Source organism: Ipomoea triloba, chromosome 12, assembly GCF_003576645.1.
Source record: "Ipomoea triloba cultivar NCNSP0323 chromosome 12, ASM357664v1".
In the NCBI taxonomy this organism is placed as follows: Eukaryota; Viridiplantae; Streptophyta; class Magnoliopsida; order Solanales; family Convolvulaceae; genus Ipomoea; species Ipomoea triloba.
The window spans coordinates 19,437,436-19,450,265 of record NC_044927.1 but is presented as its reverse complement, the minus strand read 5'-3'; the positions used below and the strand labels follow the sequence as shown (position 1 = coordinate 19,450,265).

At 33.4% G+C, this 12,830-nt stretch overlaps 1 protein-coding gene across 1 annotated transcript; it reads right to left on the bottom strand.

The window, feature by feature from the left end:
- Positions 1–8,782: 8,782 nt before the first annotated feature.
- On the bottom strand, positions 8,783–12,621 carry LOC115997905. The gene is made up of 4 exons (XM_031237323.1): positions 12,414–12,621; positions 12,223–12,288; positions 12,055–12,124; positions 8,783–9,208 (listed from the first exon to the last, which is right to left on the bottom strand). The coding sequence occupies exons 2-4, from the start codon at positions 12,247–12,249 to the stop codon at positions 8,811–8,813; spliced, it is 495 nt and encodes a 164-aa protein (XP_031093183.1). The 5' UTR covers positions 12,250–12,288; positions 12,414–12,621; the 3' UTR covers positions 8,783–8,810.
- Positions 12,622–12,830: the final 209 nt, after the last annotated feature.

Below are 12,830 nucleotides of genomic sequence, written 5' to 3'. Positions count from 1 at the left end.
TATATATATATATATATATATATATATATATATAAGGGAGGGTTCAAGTGCGGGGATAGCTTCCCGTGCGGTGATCAATGCTCTTAAAAACAAATTTCTAAACTGATGCACCTTAAGCTTCTAATCTACGCACCTTAAGCTGGATTAACATAAATATGGCTTTGTAGAGAAAATCTTATAAAAATTATCGGTTGTATTGGAATTGCAACAACTGACGCACCTTAGGCCGACGCACTTTAAGTTTCAACAACCGACGCACCTTAAGAAGGAAAATCATGCACCTAAAGCTTTAGGCCGACACACATAAGTTTCAAAAACAGACACACCTTAAGAAGGAAAACCACACACCTAAAGCTTTAGATCGATGCACTTAAGTTTTAACAACTGACGCACCTTAAGCACACAACACAAAAACCATGCATCTTAAGCACAAAAACCACACACCTTAAGAAGAAAAACTAAGCACCTTAAATTTGACCTAGATGCAAAAATACCAAATTGCCACCGTATTTTATAAACATTGTTAATCCTGGACATTAATTTATGCAAGATCAATGGCCCTTATCTCACCGCACAATCCACGCCTAACACACCCAACCGAACCCATTTCTCTCTCTCTCTCTCTATATATATATATATATATATATATATATATATATATATATATATATATATATATATATATATATAGCTGTCTCCAACCATTTATATATTGTTCGAAGAATGTATCACTGTTCTCCCTCCCTTTTTAGGGGGTTGGGGTACAAGAATGTTTCACAATTCTTATTACGTGTGAATCTTAAAAATTTTGCCAATTAACTACATTTTGTATTTTTTAGAATTGTATTTTTTTTATCACTCAAGTTAAAATGTATTCATTTATATTCCCTTAAATACTCAGGGTTCGTTTGGAAAGCATAAAAATGACTTCTAGAAAATGTGTCATATTTCATAAAACATTTTCCTTTTCCGTGTTTGGCTGCACATCATAAAATTATTTTTGTGTGATTGTTTCATTTTTTAAGAAAATTAGTATAATCATATAATTAAACATATTAAATATTTTATTTAGAATATAAAAATATTTATCAATTTTTTTTAAAAAAATTGGTTTTCGCTGAAAACCAAAGCTGCTCTGGTAGTGCTCTCATTTCTGGCGGAGACCAGAGCTATGGTTTCCGGCGAAAACTAGACTTATGATTTCTGCCGAAAATCTTGTTTTGAGTGTGGCGGACAATGACTAGATTTTCCCCAGTCAATGAAAAAAATTCTTCGTTGACTGAATTTTTCAATTGCATCCAACCACAAGCTTATTTTGATATCCCAAAATATCAAGTTTAGAATTTTTAATTACATTTTGATACGTGTTGATATATATATATATATATATATATATATATATATATAAAGAAAAATAAAAAGACACCTTATTGGTCTTGGCCAAGCAAAATACTAGAAACGGAGGGAGGAGGTTGAATAGACATTTGAAAATGTTTTGATTAAAAATAATAATTGTATACAAAAATGTGTGTGTAGTGGTTGTCTTTGCTTGTGTTTAATTAAAAAAATTGTTCACGATAAAGTAAAACTTTAACAAAAAGAGAGTAGAGAGAGAATTTATAGTGATATGGTGAGTGTATATATAATTATTCTAATCTTCTCTTTTCTTTAACACCAAAGAGAAATTTCATGTTATATTTGTTACAAAAATACAAGTTAGAAGCTCTTTCATAGAGTTTGATCACTAAGTGGCTTCGTTATTAACTGTACTTACAAACAATCCTTAAGACAAAAGTTTTATACCAGTCATTGGATCGTTATCTAGTATCTCCTATGACTTTTCACTTCAAGAGCCAGTCACAAAATCGTTTTGAGTTACCTGCTTCCAACACCCTCCAATAAAGTTTAAAGTCCATAATAAATTGCAATATCTAGATTTATGTAGGGAGTAATATAATTTTCATTCGAATTTTTATTCACAGAATAAGAGAATATGTATATCATATTTAATATTTTGAATTTGGTACTGGTTTCCCAATTGGCAAAAGGCTGACAACTCGGGTAGAGTGCTGTAGCGTGTAGGTGCACCGTGATCGCCCAAACCCTCTAGATAGCTCTCTCTTTGCTGATTTTTTTTTTAAAACTTTATTTAAAATATCTATTCAACATGATTATGCCAACCTCCTTAATTGAGACGAGTCTTACATGTGACCTTTAATTTAAAATGATAGCAGTGATTAGTGGCGGAGCCACAATGAGGACAGTGAGAGTAGTTGCTCCCACTCATCCCACCTCACCTCATATATAACCCTTTTATGTATATATGTATATATGTATATATATAGTACATGTTTTAGATATGAGTATAAGGAAACATATAAATGTAACAATTGGTAAGTTAGCTAAGTTGGTTGAGTTCCATCCCATCCTACCAAAGATTTAGAGTTTGAATCTTAGGGTTTTTAACAGTTTTTTTTTTTTAAAGCTTTTCAATATATATATACCTATCTTCGTCAAATGCGGTACCCCCATCATTCTAATCTGGCCAAAATCCACCTGCATGCATGCACTCACGCAAAACAATATAATGAATTGAAGCTAAGCTATAATGAGATATGTAATTTATAATGTGCTTTTTATTTGAATTATTTTATCAAATTAATTATGTTTCATATTTTGTTATAAATATTTTTATAAAGTTTTGATCTGTTTTATTTTTCGTCTATATCTAATAATATTTATGACTATATTTGAGATATGTAATTTATAATGTGTTTTCTATTTGAATTATTTTATCAAATTAATTGTGTCTCATATTTTGTTATGAATATTTTTATAATGTTTTGTTGTGTTTTATTTTTTCGTTTATATCCAATAATATTTGTGACTATATTTCGCGCGCCCTCGGACAATATTTCTGGCTCGGCGACGGACAGTACTGTCATCAAACCACAAACTACTTAGCATCTCTTGTTGTTGTGTCGTCAATTTGGTGAAGCTAAGACACAGATCATATGACAACATTAAATTCCCTTAGTCATCATGGATGAATTGAAGTTGGTAGCTAGGAGGAGGAAAACCCTAGCAGCCCTGAAACGAGGGAGGTGGGTGGAGTAATAAAGAGGGTGTGTCGTCTGTATTGGAGTAAAGTCACAGTCAAGACAGCATCTGATCTGTTGTAAATGTGCACGGGTCGGTCTAACTTACCTGAACCAGCCTAGTGTAGTTAATTACACAATGATGCATCCCTTGTTTCTTTCTCATCTGCTCTCTGCCCTGCTTTTCCATGTAACACTGAACCCAGCATTTATAGTGCCAAACACATATGTACCTACGCACACTTGTCAGCTACACTTCTGCATGCATGTTCTTCGCGGGAGGAGACACTCTTGTCCTCTTCCTCCCCTTAATTGCTCTCTAATTTTTGCATCCTCTCCATTCTTATCTTTGCCGGGTATTCCCCGAGTAACAGTCAAATTTTGCGGGGGTGATTCAAACTTTTGTGTAGTGTTACCGTGATGGATATACGGGATGCTATATGCAAAAATATTATTTCTTTTGGAAGCGAACTTTCAAAGTGATTTGGCACCGAGAGGGCCAAATGTGTTAAAAATTGTATAGTTATGGGATTAAATTGTTAGTTTTTAAAGACAAGTACTGAAATTAGCGATACCTCTATAGTCATAGGACCAAAAGTGTAATTTTCTCAATATTATTTCTTGTGGAAGTAACATTTCAAAGTGAAAGAAACACCTTGTATGCAGTGAACAAAAATTTAACTCCTATTGATCAGTTGAGTCACCATGATTTACCCTTATACAAACTATTAAATCGGGTTGTAGGGGCGAGTGGGGTGGGTATCTTAAAGAAATATATTTTCTTATTTTTTGGGCTGACCCATCCCATTGTTATTTTAGACACAATCCAAATTGGATTTGTCCAGCTGCTTAGTTTGGGCTATTTGGGTACATTTCATAGTTAGCCCTATCTGTATGGGCCCGTGGCCTATGCTCAGCATTTATTTTTTGGACATTCGTTTATGGATCTTTCTTTCCTTCATGAATGTTACATACCTTACTCTGATTATTTGTTAGGTACAAAGAATTATTTGGGCTTGCGCTATTTTGTTTTGATTAAGGTGTGTGTCTGCATAGCGGCAAATTTTACTGTAGTCCACGACTCATATAGTAATGTGGTCCATTCTTTTTCAAATTCACAACTAAAATCCCTTGTCTTCTTCAATTGCAATTTGTGCCTCCGTAATAGAGCCGCCTCCACAACCTGTGTCTCCCCAAGTGTGGAATGATACATTTAAATCTAAGGCCAAAATTATATTAAAATTAACACTTAGAACTGAATAGATTGAAATGTGATCTTATTTAATACCAATTTTTTTTAGTACTACTGACTCTATTACAATGTAGTATCTGTTCATAACTACTTTCTCAACCTACTGAAGCACAACGAGTCAACAATTGTCTCCACTGAGGCTCGAACCCACTCCCATCATTTAAATAGGTTTGTTGTCAGAAAATAAAAATGGTTATGCCACAATAATAATAGGACTAGTAATGGATATTCTGAAAAAAAAAAGGATTAAAAGTGGAATATCACCTATAAATCTATGAGGTTTTACTACAATCTAACCTATCCGCATGATGAATATATTACGAATAGACCTGGTGCTGATCAACCCGGAGCCTATCTCGGCTGAGCCTAGGCTGGCTGCACAGGCCAAGCCTTGTGCTCAGCCACCTAGGTCGAGGTCTTTGCTCAGCCACCCCGGTTAAGCCCCGCGTTTGGCCGAGTGCAAGGTCTTCCCTTGATATGATTTACGCGGTGTGGAGTGCGGTCTACGATGGTCACAACCTCCTACCCTTTTGTCGCGAGGTGGTTGAGAGGTTTTGAGTATATAAACACTCCATTATGTCTTGTTAAGACATCTGTTAATCTTTTCTTAAACTTTGTCTTGTTATTACACTATTCAATCCTTGTAATAGCCATACACATTCTATTAATACATACAACATAGTCTCTGTGATTTACAATCTTTTGTCCCTTTATTACATTTTGGGAAAACAACGCTTTTGGCCCCTCAATTGTTTTACTTTTGAGAATTTAGCCCCTGTCAATTGATTTGAACAAATTTAGTCCTTTAATTGTTTATAATGTACCATATTTATCCCTAATGTTATATAATTAAAAATTTTGTTAATAATTTTTTTTTCATAGAGTTATATTTGTTAATTACTATCAACCATTAAATTTCTTCTCCCTCTTCTTAACGTACACCTTTGGGTCAGGATCCTGTCTTCATCTGATATATAGCATGGTTTGAACAGAAAGATCTGAGTCTCCAGTTGTTCACGGAGATAGAACAGTGATGCAATCTTCTTCCTCATCTCCCAGTCCAGAGGCGGCGGCTCCAAATTCTCTAATCTTTTGAATAGAAGGTTGCGATAGGCATGTAGTAATATACTAGGGAGAGATGATTGTCATGAACACACCACCCCAGACGACCTTGACAAGATTCTGGTGACGGAGATATTCTCAAATCTCCCCCCTCTCTTCGCCAGTCACTTCACCGCCACCACCGTTCCGTCGCTGGTCATAACCACCCTATATACCATCCCAAATCCCTTGCTGCCCAAGATTTCACTTTCACTAAAATCATTACACCAGACAAAGAGCTCGTAATAGCTAAAAATCCTTGACTTTATTCTTCCTCATCTGCACACACTTCGTGTCGTGAAACTGCCCGGAAAACTACTTCTCCCCACCACTTCTAGGCTGCAAAAGCTAACCCACCCCGAGTCCAAGAATCTATGCAAGGATTCCTTAACAAAATTAAGAACATGTCCCCCGCATCGCTGTTGCCACGTTCCACCAACATCAATTCCTTTTTCGTGATCTCGGAAGACGAAACAAAGGCGTTTGATGTCTTGGCGAGGTTGGTTATGGTGGCAATGGAGTCTGTGAAGAAGAATCAATGCTTCCAGTGCTGGAGTCCTTCCCTGTCGTGAAACTGCCCAGAAAAAAATTGCTTATTCCCCGCCACTTTCTGGCTGCAAAAACTAACCCACCCAAAAGCCTACGTTAAAAAGGAGAATAAACTTAAATTGTTTGAAGAAATTGACAAATATAATATCATGAAAAAAAATTATTTAAAAATTCTAATTATATAACATTATGGACCAAATGTGACACATTATCAACAATTGAAGGACTAAATTTGTTCAAATCAATTGACATTTGACAGGGACTAAATTCACAAAAGTAAAACAATTGAGGAGCCAAGAGCATCGTTTCCCTTACATTTTTCATCAGTGTCTTAATCTTATATTTATCATATCTATAATTTAATCGGGTTAAGTGATTCGGAACCCAAGTCAATATAATTCATCAACATAATATCTACTCAATATAAATCCAAGATAAAAAGTAAAATTAACTCTTTAAACAATATATATATATATATATAACATGGGAGCTAATTAATATAAAATGTGAATCCAATTAGAATTTCATTTATGAAATCATTGCAAGTATTTTTATTGAAATGTGGAAGCTATATATGAATTGTGTATAACATATGTTTGTAGCTAGTATAATGTATGAAGTCAATATAGGCATATCTTACAGAAGATTGTGTGAAATCAATTATATTAGCTCAATTTAAAAAATTGTTTCTATGTGTTGGGTATGAACGAAGAGAACTAGGAATGTCCAATAAACCTTGGGAAGAAGATGCCACAACTCCACAAGTGCATCGTAAAATGTGGGCGGCAAGAATTTGTAAGTAGAGTTGAACACCATGGGCCAATAAACCATGGGCTTCTTTCTACCCAAATCAGGGTCTTCATCCTTCACAAAGCAATAGTTATATCGTGGACCACGTCACAGTGTGCTCTGTAGACTCTGGTCCAATATACAAAATTTGATTTTATAAGGTATAAAATTCATGTTCATAATGTATAGAATTATATAGTTGAGAACAACATTTAAAATAATACGCATACACATTATGGAATTGAAATTTATAATGTATAGAATTATATAGATGAAAACACATAAATTCATAACATAATACACACTCTGTATGTACTTATTTTAAAATATCGTGTTTATATGTATGTGTATTATGTTAAGTATTTATGTGTCCTCAACTATATAATTCTGTGCATTATAAACATGAATTATGTACTTTTTGAAGTCAAATTCTGTATATTGGATCAGGGTCCACTGGTTCACGATATAAATTGCCTTTACAAAATATATAGGCAAATTATACCATGGACCAGGGTCTACTAGGTGGCGACCTATAAAAACAAAAAAAAAATAGTGCATGTGTGTAGGTGTGTGTGTGTGTGTATATATATATATATATATATTACTTCTCTTATTATATAAATAAATAAATTTAAGTATTTATAAATATAATAAAAAATTAACAAGGCTGACTCGCCCGAGTTAACTTGCATAACTCTGCCGAGTTGGGCGAGTTAATTGGGCCAAATTTAGCCCACTCGATCGAGTTAGGCGCTAGGCGGCTGCCTAGGGGACAATTCCCTCGGCCTAAGGGTGCTTAGCGCTTAAGCGTCTGATTTTTGCAACAGTGACTGTAAGTTTAGAATATATTAATTGTAGGCACATGATTTTTTTTTTTTATCAAAGTTCACAATGCAATATAAACTTTTGTCCATGATATATATAACAATAGCAAACATAGGCCTCATCCTCTATAGACTTCATCGTTGTATGATGGACCATATATAGTCCACACAGTTGGGTGGACCATGGCCCAATATGTCACTATTTCTTTTAATTAAAAGAAAAAAACGGATCTCGTTAGTCGTTACCATTATTAATGACGTATCTCGTTATAAATATGTATATATTGTCAAATGAACATGTAGTAAAATTAAAATGATATTTTAAATTTTTAGCGTTGTTATAATAAATCTATTGTGTGTATAAAATAAAATTGAATAATTGTATGAATATGTATACTATCTAATGAATTTGTAGTAGAATTAAAATAAGACTCTTTACTTTATTGTTGCAATAATGATAGCAGAACTCATATATATATATATATATATATATATATATATATATATATATATATATATATATATATATATATATATATATTGAATTCAGTTTTCGTATGGTGGGGTGTTTTTCGTGCGGTTGTGCAGTGGCTTTAGGTGCATAATTTTCTTCTTAAGGCACAGTTGGAAATATTCATTTTTCCGACCACTTTTGGGTGGTCGGAAAAGGGCAATTTCCGGTCGGAATACAGTTTCCGACCAACTTACCGACCACTTTATGGGTTCGAAAAAAAGCCCTCGGTATTACCGACCACTAGTCAAGGTGGTTGGAATTACCGACTTCTCTTTTAGGACGTCAGAAACATAGATGGAAATCGTCGGATAAGGAAAACTATTTCCTACCACTAGTGGTCGGTAATTGGTCGGAATTACCATCCACCGGTGGTCGGTAAGATTTCCTGAGAAAAATTAAAATTTGAATTACCGACCACCATGGTGGTCGGTAGTATTTACTAACAGAAATCTTACTGCATTTACGATTGTCAAATATCTTAAAAATCCTGTTATAATAATACAAATTTGAACACTACAATTTTAAATTCAACACCACAATATTAACAATTGAAGGGAATCAAACATTAGAATCATTTAAATCCAAACTGTAGCAATTGCTTCACTATCAAAATTACAACTATTGTTTGTAGCTATGTTTCACCATCCAAAGCAAATTTTCAAATCATTCAAATAATATGCTATCTAATCTTGACTAGAGGGGGCTAGTGTATCATCATTGGAGCTATTTTTGTTTGGATCTTGATCAAGACTACCAAGATTTGCACTAAAGTGGGCAAGTGTTGCTTCCATTTTCTGAACGATATCACAGATCCTCCGATTTTCCTCATGCATATCTTGTTGCTGCTGTTGCATCACTTGATTTTGCTCCTCTAATTGCTTAATTCGAGCTTCGCAAGATGAATGTGAAGTTGATGACCCAATATTGGATTTCCTGTGTATCATAGCCTCGGGGAAGTAGTGTGCGATATCCGACCCAAATCCTGAACGTACCCCCCTTTCCTTACACCACCAGTGGCCTCCAACCACATTGCTGATTCTGCCACTTGAGGTTGTGTTTGCTTCAAGTTGGTCACAGTTTCCTAAAAAAATAAAACAAGAAATAGCTTCATAATGGATCCACAGACTACAAGCAATATACTATGCCCACCACTGCCAATTCAACCACATGCTAAATGACTACCGGCCTAAAAGTTTGAATGGTGGATGACATTATTGAGAGATCAAAACAGTAAAAAGCTTTACCCTAAAGCAGGGAACCAGTATACAAGGCTTACATTGCATTAAGGCCTGTATAAGTAGTTATCTGGAGGAAGGTGAAAACAGTAGGGGGAATAGAAAGGGTGCAAAGGTTTTCAACCATAGAAAATAATCATTCCTACAAATGCCCATCAGAGAGCCGACCTACAACAATGTTCCTCTAAAATACCCTTTTCGAATTCCTAAATCACCTGCTTGATATCATTGTCCCCTAAGAAGAATTAACACTCAACACATACATTCAACATCAGCAATTGCCAAAGAGTTTTTTCCCAAAATGGTCCCTCCACTATTGCTCATTCTCAATTTTGCATTTCGACTTTCAATTGCACCTAATGTGGTCCCTCAACTTTCAAAAACTCACCCAATTTGGTCCTCCGTTACATATTCCGTCAAATCAGTGTTAAAATGGAGGGTATTTTCGTCCATTTACCTATTGTTAGCCTAATAAACATTGAGAAATAGTTGAAGGACCATTTTGAGAATAGTCAAGGGACCATTTTGGGAAAAACTATTTTATTTATTTCATTTTTGTTTATTTTCATTTTTTAGACTCTATAAAATTTGAATTTCTATACATTTTTTTCTTACAAATATAAATAGTTAAAATCGTGCAATCCATCCTAAAAATTTTTAACTTTTTTACAAACTATTCCTATGCAGATTTATAATAACTTTCGTAAATTTTATAAATACTCATTTTTTAAGCACCGATTAAAATAATTCTTAGTCACATCCGTAGTACTAAATATATTACTTTGGATTTTTTTATAAATAAGATATAATATTATTAAACTCAAATAATTAAAAATAATGTGTCCACAGCACAAAAGATTTTATGATTGACTTAAAAAATTAACTATAAATTTTATTTTTGAATACAAATTGACAATTATTAAACATTATTTATAATAATTATTGTGTCTCGTGTAATATACTAAAATTATTAGGTAGGATTTTTATAATTAAGGTATAATTTAATTAAATCAAAATTATTAAAAATAATATGTCCACATTACAAAATAAATTATACTTGCCTTAATAATTAATAAAAAAATAAGAAGAGGAAAACATATAAAAGATGTCATAAAATATCTTAAATAATGTAAATTAATATAAAATTTAATAATTACTTCGAAATCAAATACATAAAATATTGCAGGAAACATTGACGAGATTTTACTTTTCGGCTCACCTGAGAAGTTTACTAGAAAAATTTACCTTTCGGTCCAATATTTTCCCTACATTTTACACTCTTTGGGTGTCTACGCTTGAAAAAAAATATTATTTTCAATGGTAAAAGTAATATTTAATGTGATACATAGTGATTGATTGTCTATGAACATAAAAAAAAAATGTATATGAGTATTTATGAAATTTACGGAACTTATTGTAAAACTTCATATGAATGGTTTGTATATATAGAGTGGAAAAGTCTGTAAAGAAAGTTAAAAATTTTGAGGTTGGATTGCGCGATTTTAACTATTTATACTTGTTATCGAAATTCTAATTGTATAGAGTCTAAACAATGAAAATAAACAAAAATGAAATAAATAAAATAGTTTTTCCCAAAATGGTCCCTTGACTATTCTCAAAATGGTCCCTCAACTATTTCTCAATGTTTATTAGGCTAACAATAGGTAAATGAACGAAAATGCCCTCCATTTTAACACTGATTTGACGGAATATGTAACGGAGGACCAAATTGGGTGAGTTTTTGAAAGTCGAGGGACCACATTAGGTGCAATTGAAAGTCGAAATGCAAAATTGAAAATGAGCAATAGTCGAGGGACCATTTTGGGAAAAAACTCATTGCCAAATTTAAATTTACAATTTTACATAAGCCAATCACAATTGCAAACAATATTTGTAGATTTTATTCACCAGTGTTAGCTGCATATAAATAAATTCTTTAAAGCATCTAAGCATCTAAGTACAGGTGCTACCGAAATTTAAATTATGTGTTTAAAGCATCTAAGCATATAAATAAATTTAAATTATGTGTTTAAAGCATCTAAGCATACTACATGAAACTTCAACACATTAAGCTGGGATTGAATTCTATGTCCAATAGATTTAGAAATTCGAGATAATCCAGCACCCACACTTGTAGACATTTTCATTCATCATTGTTATCATAAGCTTCATATTGACATGTATGTATTCTTATCATTCTCAAGCAATTACTAATTTACTATCACTATCAAGAATAAACTGAGAAATATTTGAAAAAGATTAAACAAAACATCATCACAAAACATTAAAGACTAACACATAAAAGCCACTCATTGATTAAGGCAAACATATAAAGGGATCTGAATGTGCATAGAATCACATTACATGAATTTTGAAGAGAGAGAGAGAGAGAGAGAGAGAGAGAGTAATCACTCATAACCAAATCTGCATCCAGTAAACATGGTAACTGCATTGCTTGCCGCTTTGCTCTTACTTATCTTCTTACATTTCCCGTTTTGAGTTTTAAGGTCTAAAATCAGGCAAACACTTGAGGAGGACCAAGGAAAGAATGCAAATGGATATAGTTCAGATTAACTTGTTCATGAATTCCAGGCATAAGCATATTTCTGTTCACTAGAACAGATTTCAGCCAATGGGGCATAAAAAACTCTATCAAGCGATTTACAATGTTTGGTTTAGGAAAAGGCCAAACCTTTATCAAGGTCACTAAAATCCTCAAATATAACTATAGGGCTTTTTCCACCAAGCGCAAGTGTTACAGGCTGTAAATGAAAATAAAAAAAGAAAGAAAGAATCAATCTTACCTAAAAACTCAAAAATAAAAGTTACTATCAAAGAACACCAAAAGAGGTTAACATACCTTGACAAGCTGGGCTGCAGCAGTCATGATTTTAAGCCCTGTGGCATTACTGCCTGTAAATGCAATCTATGCATTATTGCAAAAAGATTAAAAGGATTAAGCCCCACAATCATGGTATAATAAAATGTCAAGTCAATGGAAACAATGATAAATATACACTAATGAAATGAGAAAATCCAAAAGCAGCAAACCTTGTCAACATGAGGATGAGACACCAAAGGAGCACCTGCTTCTTGTCCCAACCCTGTTAGAATGTTAAGGGCACCAGGAGGAAGGCCAACCTCTTTACAGACTTCACCCAACTCTAAACATGTATTGAAATTGACAAATATGTTATTATAAGTTAAAAACCAAAATAGTATGACAACACTAGATAACAATAAAATTAAGAGGATATAGACTCACATTGAAGCTAGTTCAGATGGTTTATGTATTGCAGTACAACCAGCAGCCAGCGCAGTTGAAGAAGGTGTTGTCTTTGGGTTTGTCCATCATCTACAATCAAATACATGAGTACCTTTAAATTAGGACTCAACTGACCACAAATCATAGCAAAAAGTAAAAGGAAAAAAGTTTAAGGACGAAGAAGCAAGTAATTGATTGGGGAT